This window comes from Ambystoma mexicanum, chromosome 3q (genome assembly GCF_040938575.1).
Source record: "Ambystoma mexicanum isolate Mex_15411 chromosome 3q, UKY_AmexF1_1, whole genome shotgun sequence".
Lineage (NCBI taxonomy): Eukaryota > Metazoa > Chordata > Amphibia > Caudata > Ambystomatidae > Ambystoma > Ambystoma mexicanum.
The window spans coordinates 640,947,653-640,968,615 of NC_090926.1; the positions used below are offsets into that span (position 1 = coordinate 640,947,653).

Consider the following 20,963-nt stretch of genomic DNA (forward strand, 5'->3'; position numbering starts at 1 on the left):
GTTTTACAAGCTTCCAATAGGATATCTCCCATAGCTTCGTTGACTGCTGATTTAATTGCGGTTATAGAAATATCGTTTAATTCGAGCTCCTTTGTAATTTTTAGGCTGTGTGGTGTTGTACCTCTAACTTTAACATTTCAAAAACTTTCATCAGAGAACTTAATACAAACAATCTAAAGCTGTTATATTTGGAGGAATAAGAACTGGACCAGCCTCCAATGATTGATGGTTAGATTTAATTTGAGGACTAACTGTAACCTTGACAGGATCATTAGAAAAATCTCCAACATTGTCAACGTAATTGATTTTGATTGCCTGCAGATTGGCAGACTCGCACTCCACAAATTCTATCGTGCACAACAATTGAGAGAAAGAATGTATGATATGTACTCACCACAGCATTCAGACTTAAGTCATGGATCAGTTCTATGGACAAACTTGCACTTTCCCCAATGCCAAAAGGTTACAGGGACAGCTCTTCAATAGAAGGAAAGGAGAAAACCGGTCTCGCCACCTCCCACATGGATACTTGGCTTACTTTTCCTTGGCGAAGTTCAGGGGCAGACCACGAAAAGCTCTGCGTATACTGTCTGCTTTTTCAGGGTAAGCAGAAGGGCGACTGGTCTCTCACTCCACGTTCCCCCAGTGGACCACAGCAGAAGATCTTGCCACACCACTGCTCCGCGCCGCAAATTATCTTGTGTAAGCCCACAATGAGTGGAGGCTGCCGAGCACTGCCTCCAGCACCTAGAGACGGAAACAGAATTCAGACTACAGTTTCACAACCATAGCAGACCACTGTGCCACACTACTTCTCTTCAAGAAATTGAATATCAAAGGCTGACCTGTAACAGAGAACTGTAAGACAACTACGGTCATTGAGAACGTTGTCCCTTAAGACTGCACCCTAATCTGAGGCTGTGCAGTTTGTTTTTTACTTAACCAGTTTGCCACCTGTTTTTCCTGCCTCACTACTCTGCTAGCACACGTAACCATTTTAAGCAATTGTATTGCCTTTAGTGTGGCATTAAAACAAATGCATTGATACATTGCATGCAAATGTAGTGATATGAAAATTAAAGGTTTCTAATCCAGTACTTCAAATTATGCTCCGTAAAAACGACTGGGTGGGTAAGTGCTCAGTATTAGCCTTCTGATCCACCCCCAACAAGGTGACTATATTGCTCATTTTACATAGTGAATTAGAAGTATATTTATGCAAATCCCTAATTGCCACCACAGGTATAATGTAGCATGCCTTTATGTGTAGGTCACTGGTTGTCTCTGAAAACAAAAGTAGTTCCTGATGGTCTGTGTTTAACTTACCAAGCTCTTCAAAGGAAAAGCAGGAGCCAAGTAGTGTCCAGTTACTTTCCTCCTTGTGTGACCTGGCCACCGCCTTTTACACTTAACCTGCAGCTCCTAGGGTAGCTCACGTCCACATACATACAGATGGCTTGAAATACAGATTTTTACAAGAAATACCACTAGTCTAGATATGCCTCTTTGATTTCAGTATGGAAGATGTAAAACTGTGAATTGAGTCTTGTAATCTTCTTTATGAAACCTTTTAAAGAATTGCTTGATTCTAAATTTTAGTCACCTTCCACATCATTGCCATTAAAGATATGTCGCCAAATGTACATCGAATATGCATGAGTAAGGCTAATGTCAAAACCTTCATTTTTTTTCCTTGAACAAAACCAAATTTCCTAATACAGTTCAGGTGCTTCTTCAATCACTGTAAATTACCGAAACCTTAGAAACTGCTAAAACAATATCTTCATGTACATACAAATGTAAATCTTTCCCCCCTTTTCTAATATATGTAACCACCGCAACAACAATGTTCTGGTGCATATCCTATTAATTCTCAAACCACTGCAAATACCTCCTTGTGAGGCAGTCATTTGTAGGGCTCCTGTGCCCTTGTTGTGAGATAACCATAAATATTTTCAGTGAGTTCATAAGATTTAACTTCCCAGATGCGGATGCCCACTGTTTAGACTTCTAAAAATGACTATTCAAAGTTATTCACGTTGGAGATCATTCTTATTTCTGCCTCCTTTTACTGTTTAGAAGTACAGCATCTTGGGTGCATGTGCCAATTTGTCTCTCATTGTAAGAGTCTCTCAACCTTGTGTTCAAGGTGTGGCATTGCCTTCCTAAACCTTGATAAACCTGCAAGCCTTTTGGTTACCTTGCCTCACCGGCTTGGCTGCCGTTGAGGGCAACAAAAGAGTAGCAGGATAGGATTGCTTTGAATATCGATGCAGCGGTATGAAGGTAAGAAAAGCTCTTGTTGACAGTCACATGTAAGAAATTCATATTCGTCAAGTCTCCAGGAGTTGCATGTTGGTCTACTGAAACCGTAAGGTACCAAATTTTACCATTCAAAACCAGTTACGTGGGGAATGTGCTCATTCTGGATTTAGCCTTGTATGAATTAATGAGACAGACCGACATCTGATTTTCAAAGCGGAATGACAGTTATGCTAATGCGTGGTCCTCAATTGTAAATATAGGATGCATTGTTAAAGATGGGACTTGGCTCCCAAATCACTTGGATGCCTTTCCAAAAGCAAGAGTCTAGCTATCTTCAGCATTTACTGTTCACTGGCAGTCCAAGATCAGATCCTTGCAAAATATGATTAGATGTTATTTTCTGGTTGTCCACTGACTGGTACTGTGGTGAAGATGATCGTCAAGAAAGGTTGCTTTGGAGATGCTGGGGATGCAGTCTTCTCCAAAAGACCTTTGGAGCTGGGGTACAGTGCAATAGTCCTGTTTGCTAAAGGTGCAATTCTGTTACTTGGGGCAGCAGACTTTGTCCAGCGGAAGTGGTTCAGTTCCGAATCCCAGCTTTAATGTTCAGTTTCATCGGGTTGTAGCTTGCTCTTTCTCAGGTAGCAATGACCGGCCTGTGGGTTGGAGAGATGCTGCTTCTGCCTTCTTGTATCTGGGTTGTGCGGGTTTCTGGGCATGCAAGCGTTCCAGGGAGTTGGGATAACTTGGGGCATGGGACTTTGATGTGCACACGGGGTCAAGAGAGGATATAACCAGTTGTTCTGGTTTTAGGAATTCAGGCATCCACAAATACCAGGCACAGAGCCAGCATATTTTCCTCATGATTTGTCTTCAGGTAGGCACTTTGTGTGCTTCAGGACTCATCCCCTAGTTCAACAAGGTAAGGATGCAGGCTCTCATGGCAAAACAGAATTTGGAAGGCTAGTGGTAAACTCTTCTCTCGATCAATGTTCCATTCATTGCATCGTTTTGCTTTAATAGTGTGTGGGAGTCTAGGGGTGGGGGAGGGTGAGGTTGCTTTAGTTCATTGATGGTGGGTGGCGCATTCAGTTTCACAGACTTCTTCCTGAGCTGTTGCTGAAGTTTGGTTTCAGGCTTCAATCCAGACACCTTTCACAAACTGGTTATATACGTTTTTGGCAACTATATGCCTTGTACTAAAACGGCAATAGCCATGATCGTATATGGTAAATCCCATGTATCGCTTTGCTGCTCCAGCCAGAGTATTTTAATCCCTTTTGAAAATATCAATTTTCAGGGAGTACAAAATTCAATCTAGCCTGGTTTATTAGGCACACAAAATCTATCCATATTTTTTCTAACACATACCTTCTTTGTTCCCATTGATAACCATATATTAAAAGGTTTCTTTCAGTTTTGTTGGCCATCACCAGATCAGAAAACACAATCGAGTTTGTGTGGCCTGCGCTGCTGATAGTCTGAACACACACATACAGCAGTATGTGGCAACAAGGGCAGTATATGTTCCTTCCTGTTTTTTAAAATATATTTTTGGTGTATTTACCTAATTTTAGAGTAAAATCCATACCGCGTATTTGGGTGGATGCCTCTTGAACGCTTACAGAAATGTGTGAGCCACAAATTCTATACTGGATTTACACAGGGTTTCTCTGCATAGATGTTCTTTGGTGTATGACCAGTTGAACCGCACTTCTAGCCTGCTGTACACAAGTACTCCAACAGGAATTCCCTTCTTTGGACTTGAGTCCATAAACTATATTTGCGTCATTGATGGGTCCTCTGAGGAGCGCTCACGAGGGGACAATCGGTTAAAACAGCTTACGTAAAATCATAACACACTACAAAGGTGTACCATGATACTTTTAGGCTCCCTATCTCATCTGTTGGAAGTGTTGGTGTAATTAGCTGTCTCCCTTCTACAAATGGAATTATAGTAGTAACTGGATTCCATCACCCATGTTAGTTCTTTCGTAGGGTGGTTGTGAAAAGCAGTCTCCTGCAGACTGAGTGTTTGAAACTGCATTTTTGCAACTAAAATCAGTCCACTGAGTGGTATTGCTGAACACACAGAAAAGAGGATACTTATCAACACAAAGAGCATAACTAAGTTTGCAGATGATCCGGGAGCCCTCCTAGCTACACATAACATCCACATTCACCAATACGCTGAACACACAGCTATAGCTCAAGATTGACTATTTCAAGGACATCCACAGGCTCAAAACCTGCCTCTCGTTGATCCAGTCTTGGATGCCCAGTACATACCTGAAGCTCAACCCCTCCAAGACCGAATTCCTACTCCTCACCAACAACACTGAACACCCAGACATACAGACCTGGCTATCAACCATGAACCATGAGGGCTTCATACCCAAGCTAGCCTCCTGCACCAAGTCCCTCCAGGTTCCACATCAACAAATACACCTCCTTCACGGCACACATAGCTAAGAAAGCTCAGACCTCATGGTATCGGCTCTCCCTCCTGCGGAAAGTCAAACCCTTCGTCTCTCCGGACAACTTTAGATCCATGGTTCAAGCACTGGTTCTATCCCACCTGGATGGGGGCCAATGCCCTTCTCAAAGGCCTCCCGTCGTCCTCCCTTGTGCCCATGAGAAGTGTCATACATGTGGCTGCACAGATATGACCACATCACCCTGGCCCTTATCGACCTTAACTGGCTCCCACTGCACACACAAAGCACCTTTAAAGTCTTGCTACATCATCTGCAGAGAAACTCAGCATCTCTAGCGGACAGCGCATCACCAGAAGCCAGGACATGTGCAGATTTGAAAACCGCCGCTGCAAAAAGGAAAGGACCAGAAAAAGAGCCTTCTCTGCCTATGCCCCAAGACTATGGATCCTCCTTCCCGTCAGCATCAGACTTGCCGTCACACTCCTGCAATTCAGAAAAGAACTGAAGACCCACCTGTTCAAGGAGTCTCTCCTCCTCAACACCTAGGCCGGGGGTCCCCAACCTTTTGTGTGCAACGAGCAAAATTTGCATATCAAATGAAATGGTGAGCAACATCAATTTTTGGACGGATTATATTGGCACTCAGTTGCTTGACAAAAGATTGCAACGCAAATTAGAAATGTGATAAAGTTAAGACTGCTTATAGAACATTTTAATTTGCAGAACTTAATAGCCATCTAGACCACATTATTCCAGTAAAGGAAATTTGCAAAAGTGGTAATTAGGACATTTTTAGACACACAGGACAGGTTGTTCAAAAATATACTAGTACTAAATAAACATTCCCGGGGGTTTCTGTTCTCGAGCAAAATATTTTAAAGAAATTGAGTGCAAATGTTTGGACAGTAAAATTGGTCACAAATGGAGCACTGATTTTTCAGGTGCACTTTGGGATTCTGCCCAGGAATTTTCTGGGATCTTTAATGACAAATGGTGCATACAAGGTCAGCAATACTGTTAGTCATTAATTACTGTATTGTGGATTGGTTTTTCTTCAGGAATGCTATGAAATGTTTTTGCATTTCTGATTGAACAATGCACCACAAAGATGTCCGACAGCCACATGCGCTGGTTGGCAATGCCTAAGCTCAACAAGGAGGCATTGGAAATGATTACTAATTCACAAGATATTAAGATATTCTCTTAAAACTGTTAGTTCAGAGGCCACAAAGGAAGGTGGTGGTTTGTTTGTTTCTTTGGGAGAAACTATCCGGGACAGAGCTATTGGCAAACAGCGTCCCCAGGTTCAGGAATTCCAGGTTAGAATAAAGGGATGTCCCATGGTTCAATGCAAAATGTAGAATCTCAAAGAAAATTGAACCATGATTTAACGAGTGGTGTGTACACTGCTGGTCAGAGTTATAGTTTCAAAATGGCATATAAAAATTGCCAAAAGACCACAACAAAAATGTGAGAAACAATGGGAGCTTTTTCGAAGGACACCAAATTGTTTTATGTTTAATGCAGCTGTTAAGACAGGCATTATGCCATCACCGTGGACAAGTAGTCTTTGGACAGCAAGCCCCCCACCTTTATAGGCCAATGTACTTAATGAACATTGTCATGTCCTGGAGGGGTATTCCTGTGCCAAATAGGTCTCCCTGCAGATACCCCTGGTAGCACCTTATGAGCTGAATTGGGGGTGTTCAGTTGGAAAGTGTGTGCGGCCAGTTGAGATTTTTTAACTTATTTTGGAAAAGCACATCTGAGATTTTCTGCTGATCATTAAGTGAATTTCAATGTAAGTGTGATTGCAGCCTCCCCTGGTAAAGAAAAATACTTGTGGTAGGGGAGTTATAAGGCACTCGTCCATTTGGATAGGGGTGGGATGTAACTAATTTCGGCACACTGTCCTCTCAAAATAGCTCATAAAGCAAGAGCCTGTCTAATGGACTGAAAGGCAGATGTCCAAAATATACTTAAACTGCCCTTCTTAGATTTATCAACCGATTTACATACGCATATAAAATGGCAAGGAGAAATCTGTGAAATAAGATCCCCAGAATGTAGGAAGCTGATGCTAATGTACCCACTCCTCAATAAATTAAGGTGTGCAGGAGGAAGCGCAAAGTGTGCCTGCAAAATAGGAGGCAAAGGTTTAATTCATTTTCTGTTAATTTGTCATTGTTTCTCTGTTTTGCGTAAGCATGGACATGCATGGGAGCTATGTTTTATTTAAATTGTGATGGTCAGGGTTTTATTTACTGCTTGTTTGAACATGTTAAAGCTGGTTTTATATTGGGCTTGTTCTATGTGCATTATATGACAAATATGGTACATGTTTTAAATGTTGCAAACTTAATGGATAAATATCATTTAAATATTGAGTAATACATGTCATTACATGGTAGGCTTTAAAGATCACTTCATTGGGGCATCAGAGGTTACCTTTGAAGAATTATTTTTGGCATTTAATGGCAAGTAGTGCATTTTAAAGCTCCTGGAGACTATTGCATTCGTGAAAAAGTGATTAAAACTGGTTAGGAAAACAAATAATACCCTTCTGAAGGATTTGGAGCTTATTTTCTTTGCCCTAAAGGGATTTTGCACAAGACGTAGTGGGAAACATTGGTCAAAACTGAGCATTTGATGACCACTTCATAGAGGGGTGTGGTGGTGTTAACTAAGTATTTTGATTCATGTATTGGCTTGTAAATTTAAATGTATTCACAGAAACTTAATTGGATTTGAATATAGGGAAAATTAATTATGAAAAATGTGGCATTCATTTACCTGATCTGTCCATAATCCACTTGCCAGATGGGCATAGTATCAAACGAAGACAATTTTTCCAGTAGGATACTATAACAATAAATATAGGTGACCGTAAAATGAATATTGCCGATAAATATAATGCATGTGGCATCAAACACAAACCTCACAGTGCATGAAAACTATTTAATAAAGGAAAGTTGGGTATGCATGCCACTTATTTGTCCATTATGCTCCTACTAGCTGTACTAAGAAACCGAATATGACACCGAATATGACAATTTTCTCCAAGTTAGAAACATGGTTCAATTATCTTACTCATTAATACTTGCCAGCTGGGATTTAAACAATGATGCTGCTAAAATAAGTAAGGACATTTTCCGAACAATAATTTGCATGGTGCCAACAAATAGAAATCTTGCATGTATAAAAATAAGCCCGCTGGAACCACAGCATGCTCATTGGCCAACATTCTCTCACAGTCCAGGACTGGCTATATTGCTACTTGGGTCCCATCCCTTCAGCACCTCCTTCTAGGGCGCCACACCCTGGCCCAGAACAAATGGCAAGCAACAATTTAGGGTGCCCAAGCTACACATTGGAGATAACTGACCTAGGCCATTGTGTCACTTCCAGCCATCCACCCCCTTGATCCCCCTCCACTGCCACCTGAATGGGTAGACGCTGTACATCTGTGCTGGTCTGTATCCTACTCCTGCTGTATAACTGGTCTGTTACGTCTTTAAAGCGTGCTGTTTATCTGCATTGACAAATACTCCCAATAAATATAAATCGGAAAAAGACATGTAGAATCTTGCACCCCTGCTTTCACCCTCACTGCTCCATGATTATTTTTGGACCAGAAGTGCACGTAATACCACATGAAGAAACTACTATTTTAACTGACTGATTTGAGGAAGTAAACCTGTATCTTTTAATGTGAATGATAACTAGGTGCAAAGAAATAAATATTACAAAAACATTTCCGTTTTTCAATTAAAACATTTTTTCTCGCTTATAAAACTCTCATTGGGGGATTGGACTTTTTTTACTCCCTAAAAAAAGCATTTTACTCCCAACTTTAAAAAATAGGGAGTAAAATACTCCCTTCCAAATCTTATCTGGAGAACTGGTTGTATAACTCTGTAAAGTGCTCCTTTGCTTCTCGAAGCTAGGTATGTGCTCAATAAATACCATAATAGTAATAAAACCAGAATTAATTCCTGACTGCTTGTCAAGACAAAGAGCGTACTGGCAAGGTTTGTTTGGACCTGGGTGGGAGTTGGGATCCGGGATGAATGGGGTTGACTTATGTCTTGCTTTTCCCTGGGTCATGGCAAGATTTGTGTAATCACTGCAAGGTGATGTAAGATTCCCAATGAAAGGTTTTGATTAAGCTATTTTACTAAGTACAAAATATACTGCAGGCAAGTTATGTTTTATTTACAACTGGATTGTCTTAAGTGTGAAGAAAACTGTTAATTATGTATTGTAATTCAGTGACGTTTGTATTTGCTTGTTGCACCTTTCTGTTAATGCGATTTTTATAAAATCTGCAAATATCTTTCCATAGAATTCAATACGTCACAATCTGTCCCTAAACCGATATTTCATCAAAGTACCACGTTCTCAGGAAGAACCTGGCAAAGGGTCATTCTGGAGGATAGACCCTGCCTCTGAAAGCAAACTCATAGAACAAGCTTTTAGGAAAAGAAGGCCAAGGGGAGTACCATGCTTTAGAACACCTATAGGACCACTGTCTTCTCGGTAAGATTAGCAACTCGTTTTAAAATGTTAATTGATTGAATAAAGCTTATATTGGGAAGTTAAATAGGGTGAATTACTAATGTGGGATTGCATATTTTAACTGCTTGTTGGCACTTTACCTTTGGCATTTCCAACATATGTAGACTTTATATTTTGTTATCTTTGGAGTGAGTGTTTGTACTTTAATGTTGGCATTCCCACCGTTGGTCTACTGCGTTTTTTAGGGAGTAACCTGAAATCAATTTAAAAATATTTTTTCTGCTGATCATTGAATATTTATTTTAATGAAACTACTTTTTTTTGTATTTACGGTAAGATCTGTAGGAAATATTAACTGCTTTGCCCTGGTAAAGCACTGACTGTGTTTATAGGGACAAATTGGGCAAGGAAATGAGCAATGAGTGTTTAAACTGTGAAAAGGGTAGCTGTCAGTTTAAGGCTGCCAGTTTTCTCTGGTGTCCCATCCTGCAATGTAGTGACAGTTACGCTCTCAGTTAATCTTTCAGCTCTATGGAGTAAGCGTCTCTGTTCACACCCTGAGACAAAAATGTGGACGTGCCTTGCTGCAGTTTAACTGTTTCTCAGTATTTGGTGACACTTTTTAACCAATATCTTTCATCGACGGTTGAAATCCAAAAGCAATGGTATGCTTTTTGTATTGGATGTCTTCCGTATTACGCTCCATTGAGGTTTCCCCATTTTTCCAAAATGCTTTGAAGGAGCCAGGCAAGCCTGCTCTGTGTTGTGGACATTACCCTTTGTCCAGTGTGCGAACTCTCCACAGGAATCAGCGAAGCAAGCCATTATTCTCTGGGGTGACATCTGTAGAACTCTGATACTCCGGGGAGTCCCTCAGTGCACTGGCAGCATCACAAACAAGGCCGCTGTGACCAGTCGAAAAAAGAGCATTGTTAAAAATTATGATGGCAGACTGTTTGCCATTCAGATCTTCGATGTTGAAAATGTCAACATTGAGCGATCCTTCGCAGTAGGTAGTGTCAATGCCATTACTTTTGATGTTGAGGCAGGACTGCTTACCCAGCTTCCAGAGATAGCTATTGTCACTGCTAAAATACTCAAGAGCTCAGTGGGCCAAAAAAGCACACATTATCTATAGCCCAAAAGTTAGCCAGCCTCACTTCTTACAACGTCAAGCCTTAAATAGTCATCACCTCTCATTCTCAAAGGGTCAGTCCCATATCACCTCATCAGAAAAGGTACTTCATCCTTGTCTTTGGATTCTGCCCCACCGAGGGTGCCTTCTATAGATGGCCTTTTGAGGAGATTGCTGTTAACTGAACATAAACTTTACGGGTCCTCAAGCCAAGTTCTTATTCCTCAGCAAAACACTATCATAAGAACTCCAATGTCCTGTCTCCTTTCCTCCATACTGCATGGGCATCCCTTGCTATGGATGTAAATGGAACCGTTTTCACCAGAAAAATGTCTATAGCTGTTTAATTTTATGCCCACAGGGGCGTGGCCCAGGAAGCACATGCTCCCTTGCCTCCGCCCACCGGCGCCACACCTCAGTCCTCTTTTCCGCATCGATGGGAGCATACACTTCACCAGAGCTCTAGTTGAGGCCCTTTTTCCTCATAATTTCAGTATTTTTTCTAGTTGCGACAGGGACCTTGGTCCCAAATTACTAACAACCCTTTTTTTTGTTGCTGTCTCACGGCCTCTGGCGCCTCGCCCCTCTCTCCTTGTCAGCCCAGGTGGGATTTGGTAGGTGCCCTTCCTGCAAGGGACCCTTTCCCACGTCGAACCAGTGCACGCTCTGCCTCTGCTGCCTGCGAGAAGACCATGGCTGCTTGGCATGCAAAGCCCTTACTCCCCGGTCCCTTAAGAACTGGCTTGCCAGGTGGAGGGAGCTGTTCTCCAGGTCCCCCCCGGAGCGCACAAAGGAGTACGTGCGCAGGAAGACAATGGCAAAGGTGAGTGTTCTTTTTAACAAAGCACCCCACAAGGGAAATTCCTTTCCCAGGAAATAGCTGTGCGGAAGGGGCCAGGAAGGCCTCGTCACCAGCTCGGGTACTGAGGCTTATCGAGCTACCGGCCTCGCGGCCGAGGGGTTCTCTGATCCTGCCTGTTCCATTGATGATGGGCCTGTTGGCTCTGTCACCGGGAAATCTCCCGAGGGGCTTTGCCCTAGTACCAGACACATGTCGAGTTGATGTGTATTATTACTATTCTTTGTTCTTGCCCCGTACCCGGTATAATGATTTGTGACTTAAGGGGTTCTCTCTCTGCAGCAGTAATTCTGATTTTGATGATATACTTCTGATGACGTATACCCAATCAATATCTTTTGTTTATGTCTTTATTTACAAACAATAAAAAGGTGTATAAAAAGAGTAACGACTACTACTGGACTCAGTATACTCGCCTCAGTGAGTGGCTTGAGAATAAGAAAGGCCCAACAGAAGACGGTGAGTGTGAAGAAGAGGTATATTCATCCGATACAGAGTTGAAGAAACACAGGAACATTTAGAGTACGGAGCCTATGAAGAGCGATTAATTCTCCCAGTTGGAACTAGGAAGAGAAGGACTTTCAGAGACACTGAAGAGAGACTTTTACCCAGGATTCCTAAAACACAACCTAACAGGAAAGCAAGCAGGGAAAGGAGAGGCTGGGAACACTCCCCTATAGGAACTACATAAGTTAATTTAAGATATTGGTCAACAATATCTGAGAATTGCATTTTAAAACCATGGAAGAACCTCTATATTTTTTTTTTTTTTTTTTGCATAGTGGTAGGGACAGAATAGCTTATTAGTTGGACGGACGACAGACTATTTACTTGTGGCCTTCACTACAGGCGACTAACACCTTAGTTTGGTTAGGTAGGGAACCCCATAGGTTATGGATAGTTAGGCTTTTTTAATTATTTAAATAAAGTATAAAATGACGGACATTGGTCTGCCTCCTCCTAACTTATCACATATGGTGTTAGAAGTGGAATCTTGCCAAGCTGACAAAAGTTAGGGGACCCTGAAATTCACAAAGCTAAGTGCAAGAGCTTCTGCAGCAACTGAAGAGTCTGTCGGCTTTGATGTGCACAAAAGTGCCAACATAACCATACCTGCAGGGGAGAGACAGCTTATTCCCACTAGCCTGGTTTTTCTCCCCCAAAGAAGACTAGGTTCCAAGTCGGGACTTTCCTGGAGACAGTGTCAATGTCACAGCTCTGGGGTGCTGGAACCTGATTATAGGATGTGATGATCCTGATTGTGAGGGGTCAGAAATGTGAGGCAGACAACCGTTAGATGATATCTCAATAAATGCCATTTTATTAAATCATAAATTGCAATAAACGCCTCACTAGCCCTACTCTGAGGATTTCCCTGCCGCAAACTAAAGGAAACACTGCAACAAAGGATATCTGACCCTCACACTTGTACATAAAATACACAAGAACATATATGGCAATCCACAACAACTGAGTTTGTAATATTCACAGTCTCGCTTTATAACCTTGATGAACTCCACTTCCCCAGGTTTTAAGTTGGTTTCAGTTCCAATGTTCAACAAAAAGAAACTAGGAAATCCAGGATTGTAACAAAGTTTCAATTTAGTTTGTTACACCTTCAGCTTGTCAAAAGAAAGTTCTATCCATGTTTTTTTGGCCACCAGGGTCACAGAGATGAGGTAGTCTCTTCGACTCTGTCCGCGCCCAAGGGCCGAAGTGTGGATTAAGCCCTTCCACGATTGCCCCACTTGAGCTGTACACGCGAGACTCGGGAGCACCCACCAGACCGACTCCCTTGGAGCTCAGTGAAGGGAGTCCTGAGATACAGGCATTGCAATCCGCTGCAGGGAGCGCCGTTTCCTGGTGCTGATGCGGAGTTCCAGGCATAGGAAAGGAAAGTGGGCAGGCCGAAAGCGGTGCATCCTGCTAATGCCGCTGTGCGTTGTGATTGGAGATGCCGGGCCATCCCCTCTTCCCCTGTCCTGGGGGCTGGTTCGTGGTGGGACCTTGGGGGCACCAGGGAGTAGCGGACGAAGTGGAGGCCCACTACAGAGACATTTGCGACGTGGTGGAGGGTGACGGGGCCCACGCCAATCTATCGGGGGAGTTGCATCAGGGACAGTCACCCCTGCCCATCAAGTTTTAAGCGCTCATTAGCATGACGCTGCTCCCCGCAAGCTTCAGAGCCTCCTCGCTTACCAGAGGAGTGAGGAACAGACTCTCCCCCGCTCCTGATTGCTGTGCTGGCAGTGGGCATGGCCAGGGGGCACCCCCAGTGCAACGAGAGGTCACTGAAGATTGTGCCTCAGCCCGCTCGTGAGCGAGAGAGGGAAACAGCTGCTGCAGGTTTCTTGGTGAGTGCAGAACGGGACAGTGAACGAGGTTCGGTTCCCGGGTTGCCGAACAAAACATTAAGGTACGCCACCCAAGAGGATGAATCACTGCACATAACATAGCGGGCCTCCCCCCTGACCTGAAAACAGCAAGGGCCCTGAACCTCCATCAGGCCCACGATGAGAGGCTTCCTGCCTCGGCCTCATAGGTCGGGGTGTATTGGTGACCCCCCCCCCCCCCCCCAGGGAATGGATGCCCAACCAGAACATCAACCCCTGCCTGGGTTAGGGGTTGAAGAAACTCCTCCGGTGATCCTCTGTGGCCCCCTGGACCAAGGGGGTTGATTCTGTTTTTGCGCCCGCTCGGACACACAGAATTAGCCAACATTGTGCACCCTCTGCATGTGAGGAGCTTGCTGCCCTTGCACACTTTCCGCACACAGTGAGTGAGTCACTTTCACTGACCTCCCTATCCACAGTTATTGCCTCTACTCTCGGGCCCTGGTGGGGGGCGCCGGAGACCTTTAACACAGCAGCAGCCCTCTTCCTCCTTGTCTGGAGACTCACCGACACAGCACGGGCATCAGTGAGACGGTGGAAGACCGAGGTGTGACCTAGACCCTACTCTGCACTCTGACACCTCGGAGGGAACTGCGTGGGGGCTGTGCGGGGTGCCTGGTGCCCTTTGGGCGGGCACTCGCCATTGATCCCCATTCTTGCAATAGAACAGGCCAACTGGGGGAGGCCTCCCCCGGAGTACCGACTGTAGTTAACGGTGCCCTAGACCACACCTCCAGCCCAGCAAAACTGGGCATACTCCCCTCCCTGTAGAGCAGTGTGACCTATATGATCAGGGCTCAGCATCTTAGCAATCCAGGAACACAAGAGGAAGATCTGAGACCTATCGCTACCACACTTCCAACCCCTGCCCCCCCCCCGGCACATCTACCACTGTGAATTCTAGGAGCTCTACCTCCTTGTGTTCGCCCATGAACTGGGCAGCCGCACTCCAAAAATTCAAATACGACCAGGACCCTGATCCAGCTTAGCCAACCACATCGCCAGTGGAGGAGATCCAGTTGATGAGCAAAGGAATGGCAGCACTTTTTGATGAAATTAGGGGCTTCAAGGCCGATATAGGCAAGAGGCTGGATGGGTTGGATGAAAAAGTTGACAGCATGGACAATTGTATACAAGACCTAGAAGCCAACCGAACCTGAGTTGGGGAGATTGTTGTTCTTTGAAGGGAAGTTCAAGTTTTGCAAGCTACCAAGCAGTAGGTCCGTCCATGCTGGAGTTTTGTCGCAGCTAGTAAGGCAGCAGAGATCATGCCCTGGGGAGAATGTGTATCATATTGCCAAATCTGAGGGGCAATAGAGCAAACTACGCCCCCCCAGATGGCTGACATTATAAATAAACTGGCAATGGGGTCACTTAATGTGAGAGGTCTGAACTCCCCACACAAGAGGTCCTTAAAGATTCGAGAATGCAACAGGCGAAAGCTAGACTGTTTTTACAGGAGACCCCCTTGCAAAGTGGGAAGGAACCATCTCTGAAAGCAAGGTTCCTAGGGGCGGTGTTCCACACTTCAGGCTCAACTAAGTCTAAAGGAGTTGCTTTGTTAATATCTAGTAGGTTACACTTTTTTAATTAAGGCACAGTCACAGTATCCAGAAGGTCGGTTTGTCATGTTAAACCGGGATATCCGGGGATGGCCCTTTATGGTGGTCTCAATTTACTGCCTGAAAGAAGCCCAGGACCAGTACTGGGACTCAGTTAGGTGTAAAATCCAAACCTTTGCAGAAGGTTCACTAATAGTAGGGGATTTTAACATGGTCATACCCCCGAAAGCGATAGAAAGAGTTTAGCCCCCTGCACTGTAACTTGAGCACAATGGAGGTCTTCCGAGTGCTTCCAGAAAGTTAACACAGAATTGGGAGCAACAGCCACCCACACAAGGGAGCAGGGTCGGTACCCGCTTTGTACGTACTACTCGCAGGTCCATAACGCCTTCTTAGGGATAGATTATATAATGGTAGAATACCCCCTAATGGAGCGCTAGAGTGAGACCGCCGTGGAGGTAATTCCGTGGTCTGATCACGAATTGGTGAGAGTCCGAATGGGGTTTCCCCACTCGGTGAAGCATAACAGTCGGTGGTTGTGCAACGAACAGCTGTTGCGGGACAAAGAACTTGCCCAGTCAGTTCTGAAAGCGATTATAGAATTCTTCGAAATATTCTTCGAAATAAGCAACAATGGGGCGGTTGGGACCACGGGGGTCTGGGAGGCATTTAAGGCCACTACCAGGGGTATCCTGTTAAGGATGGGTGCAAGAAGAAAGGGTACAAGAGCGCGCGAGGAGAAGAACCCCAGGGGGAAAATTGAGCCCATACAGCCGGGGGTGGGGGGGAGAAACTGAAAACCCAAATATTCCCTGGGCAATGGGCTAAATTGCAATAATATAGAACTAAGTTGAAGGTCCTCATGGTCTGCCAAACTGAGAGACAACTTTCATTTTTGAAACAAATACATGGAAAAGGGTGACGAGGCCGATAAAATACTGGCATGGAGGCTGAGAGAGCAGAGGAGGAGCAGGAGGGTGGACGTGATTCACACAAATGGAGGTGGAAAACTGCTTGAAGACCCCCAAATAGCTGAGGAGTTTGGATTATATTACAAAACACTCTCTACCTCCGAATACAAAGGGAATGGGTCAGAAGTTGACAGGTTTCTAGACTCCCTTCCGATTCCGCGTCTCCCAGCGGTGAAAGCAGAACCCACAGAAGCACCCATTACTGCCCAGGAAGTGATTGAAACAATCAGTGGCATGAAAGGGGCCACTACCCCAGGGGAAGAGGGATTTAGAGTGACTTTCTATAAAAGGTTCCGTTCCACCTTAGCGCCGTTCATTGCAAAGCTGTTCAACAGCACTCTTGAGTCGGGACCCTCCCTCGGACTATGCTGGCGGCACTGTTGGTGGTGATCCCAAAGGAGACAAAGGATCCTGCCCAGTGCCAATCTTTTAGGTCCATTTCCCTGCTGAATACAGATGTCAAAATAATGGCAAAGCTACTAGCCAACACTCGCCTGTCACATGGCTTCACTTGTGCCTGGGGGGGGGGGATCCGGTGGGATTCATACCGGGGCTCCAGGGGGCAGATAACCTAAGGAAGACCATAAACCTAAGGCATGAGGTGAAGGGTAGGCGGCTGGAGGCACACCTGATATCGATAGACTCAGAAAAAGCTTTTGAATTTGAACTTTTACATGGGTAAAGTACTACAGAAAATGGGCCTTGGTATGAACTTTAGGCGGCGGATATCAACACTATACATTGGCCCCTCGGCAAAGGTGGCTGTTAACGGCTCTGTCTCCTCTCCACTTTACCGCTCTAGAGGAACGAGGCAGGGTTGCCCCATCTCCCCTCTGCTGTATGCCCTGGCCAGGGAGCCCCTGGCGATCGCCATTAGGGAAAACCAGCGGATTTCGGGAATTCAGTGCAGTGAGGTAGAATGTAACCTCTTTATTTGCCAACGATATCCTTTGCTACTTGACGAATCTGTTGGAATCTCTCCCCAAACTCTTATGCCTGATAGGTGTCTGGTACGTTTTCCGGCCTGAAAATTAACCTCCCCAAGTCTAGCGTGATGTCGATAGGAGCAGACGATTTGGTGACCGCAGGTAGCAATAAAATTTGTGTAATGAGTCGAGGAGCCATCCTCCCCGTACTTGGGCAACTCACCTTCCCAGTGACCGGTCAAGATTAGTAGAGGTGGGGGGGGCGTGGCTAGCAGTAGAGCTATGAGGACGTGAGCCCCTGTAGCTCCCGCGGCCGCGGCAAATATCCTGTGAAAATAGCCTGCTACGAGTGGCAATCCTGAAAGAAATGTATATTTCCCAGAAGACAAACGCATCGGACTCAGGCAGGTGAATTTCCGTCCCAAATCGCAAGCTCTTGGGCGAGTTTGGAGCTACGAAGAGCAAACAACGCGACCGCGGTGAACCACGGACAAAATGGCCGCGCCCGATTAGACGAAGCCGAGCAAAGTTGTGGGATGTTTTACCCATGCAACCGAGCCCTACCACAAAAACTGTGCATTACTGGCATTGAAGACATCATGATGGCCAGAAAATGCACAGGGAAAACATGAAGAATAGGCTGCCACCCATTTTTGCCTATGTTGTGAGCACAGGAGGGTACTGCCTAAAACCATCATTGGGCTACACACACAGTAGCCTGAAACCATTGGGAATGGCAAGGCTAATTGTCAAAAGCAACCCAGAGCTGTTGGGAATTCATTTTCTTGATGTCAAAAAGTTGCTAAAATCATGGGGGGCAGTACCAGCTTTGTCCACAAACCGGCGCTAGCGGTCTAAACTCGGACAGGAGAGCTGTCTTGCAGAACTGTGCATTGATCAGAAGGAGTCTTAGTTAATTAAAAGTTCAAAGAGTCTGTTCATGGGTGGCATTCATACCAGCCCTGAGCAGCAACAGCCCAGGAAATCACAGGTCTCTGTTAATCAAATGCAGAGTGGCCCCCTGGTCTGTTGACCTCAGCCTGCTGGACCCAACACAATAGACCCTTGCGATTGAATGGGGTATGTTGATTTTCAGTGTTGACTGTAAACAGAGCCCTGCCTGGAAGGAGAGACATGCGTTTCTTGACTTACCCAGTTTCTGGGGGTGGGATCAGACACTTTTGTGGAATCATATTGCAGCAAATATATGTTTAAGTTAAATGCTTCTAAAATATTGTATTAAACTTACAAAAATGTGCAATTTGGAGATCCTTAATCTAAGAAATGTACCCACAATTCAAGACTTGATTCAACTTTGTACCATGTTCTGAGGCAAAACCCCACTATTTATTGATACTACAGACACTGTGTTTATGCTAGAGACCTAGTAAAGTAATGGAATATGGGTAGAAAGGCGGTGTGCATGTGTGCCATTTTTGGTAAACGTCCAATGTTGGAAAACCAACTAAAAACGAAAATAAGTTGCCATTTGTGAATGCAAGCCCTCAGGAAGATCAGAGTTGGGCCAGAATGTACCTTAAGTCAGCTGTAATATGTACATGTAATGTGAAACAACTGTGTATCTGGGAAGTATGTGTAGTTATGAAAAATGATTTTCTAAGCAAAAGTAAAGGGGCATTCTTCAATAGATCGTAAATGGCTGACATCACTCTGACACACTATCCTTTCTCAAATCAGGGACCAAAGAATCCTTTGGCCTATCAAATCTTGAGAAGGTTGGGCATGCAGAATTAGCCGACCCACCCACTTTCTAAACACATAAAAAGAGCCACTGGAAGCCAGATAGGACTTTCTTTTTCACTTTCTGCAGAGCATTTTGACAGACAACTTCACATCCAGAGACTCCTGACTCCAGAACAAAACTCCAAGAACTCTAGAACCCAACAGCTGAACTCCTATCAGCAGGCCTTCAAAAACTAGCAACCAAACCAAACTATTCAGACAGCCGGGCTGAGCTGTTTGATTCTGGCCTAAAACCCTGTGCCAGAAACACCCAGAAAGCAGAGCTGTACCCGGAAACCAGAGACCAGACCGCAGTGCAGTGCCAAAAACTTTTGCCAGAACCAGAGATCCAGACCGCTGTGCAGTGCCGCTAGCAGAGCTGACCCAGATCGCTGTGAGCAGAACCAGGCAGAGACCGTCTGTGGCGAGGGAACTGCAGTCCAATTCTGACCCGATCCGTGGAGAAGTCGCATTCCTGTCCAAAATATAGTGCGAGTACCGCCAGAACTGTGCAAAACCCAATCTCTTAGTTTAAAATAATCTAATTCAAACTATTTTAACCTATTGAGAACTGCATCCTAGAAATCTTGTGTTCCTTCTGTGATCTCAAACCTGAAAACTGTCCTCTGACATTCTGAGCTTCACTTTTCTTTTGAGAATCTACCTTCACGAAATCGTCCGTATCTCCGGAACCGTTTGTCCTAGGAACGACATTTAACTTTCATCTTAAAGCTAAGATTCTGGGATTTCCAACGAACCCCGACTTTCTATTCATTGTACCTTTTCCGTAATCGCACTCGACGCACTCGGAAAAATTCCCGCGAATTGCGATTTGGCTCAATTTCTTCACTTGGCAAAATAGCAGCTCCTTGCTTTCCTTTGCTGAAATTCGTTTGCCACCTGACAATCATTCATAGAGCATTGCTAAAGTGATCCTGAACTAATACAAAGTAGCTGTCACTTCCACCTCCTTACATTGCATAGAGGGGGGGTGAATTGCCAAAAGGGGAAAAGGGATTATATTATGTTTTGCTGAAATCATATCCAGTTTATTCCTGTGTTGCTTCTTTTCCACCTTGCATTTCCTTGTACCATATAAAGCATTCTCAGCTACCTTATCCTCTATACTACTCCTAAGTAATTACCCAGTGTGCTAGTATCACATCATCCATTGTTGATCACTCACTGTCATATGTCAAAGTGTGATATACCTACTTCTTGGCTCAGTGGGGTCAGGGGGATTCTAAGAGAGGGGTGTTAAATAAGGGTTGTCATCCAGAGTACACGAACTGGTCATAAAAATATATAAATAAGGGCTTCCCTTGAGAAATCCCAGACAAAGCACTGACTTAGTGGGACTGCTAGATTGGAGTCTTTAACAAAGTGTTGCCGCATTGAAGAGGTCCTGCGACTCGAACCCAAAAGCCAAAAAACGAGTGAACGGCCAGCCACGCACGGCGGAGTGAAGGGGCCAACAGGACAGCAGCAACCACACAGGCCGTGGAGCACCTCCGGCCGGTGGGGCGAAACAGGCAGCAACCCGCCGAGCACCGCAGAAAGCAGGCGAAACAACCCGCCGAATATGCACAAGGGGAATCCAACCTACGACACCCATAAGGTCTGTGGGAGAAGCGGGACTGTGTTTTGCGACCGCAGGCAGTGTGATGCGGCCCCACCACAGTGCGAAGTCCTGAACACTGCCGTGCCGACAAGACCACCGTGCCGCAGACAACAGTGATCCAAGAGAGGAGCAGAGGACCGGGGTGATACACCGAAGAACGGACATTCCCTGTATCTGCGAAGGACTCTCACCCGTGGACTTGTTCGAGGGAGCGGATCCAGCGACAATTGCGGACTGGTAGCAGTGCCTTGGGGCCCCCCACCCCCTGCACAAACAAAAGGCTTGGCGGAGACGGAACACAGGTGGTGCGTAGAACCATCAACACAGCCGGGGCTAGGCAGAGAGGAGCGGCCCGGTAGGTGCACAGTGCGTGTGGTGTTTGTTAAAGTCCATCGCGAGCTGATCTGGGCATTGCGATAGACCTCTCTGACGCTGCGACCTGCAGGTGTGCCCGGTTGGGATCTCCCCCTGTGCGGGCCTGTAGTGCAGATAGCACGGACATCTTGAGGTGGGGACATATCTACGGTGCAGT

The 20,963-nt window shown here is 45.1% G+C and overlaps 1 protein-coding gene across 5 annotated transcripts in view; it reads left to right on the top strand.

Annotated features, from left to right (window-relative positions):
- The window catches only part of FOXK2 (forkhead box K2), an 833,912-nt gene that overhangs the window by 586,017 nt on the left and 226,932 nt on the right, over positions 1-20,963 (top strand). For all 5 annotated transcript variants that reach the window (XM_069654528.1, XM_069654525.1, XM_069654526.1 and 2 more), the window contains one exon: positions 9,049-9,242. In XM_069654528.1, the coding sequence (XP_069510629.1) occupies positions 9,049-9,242 (194 nt within the window). The remainder of the gene's footprint in view (positions 1-9,048; positions 9,243-20,963) is intronic.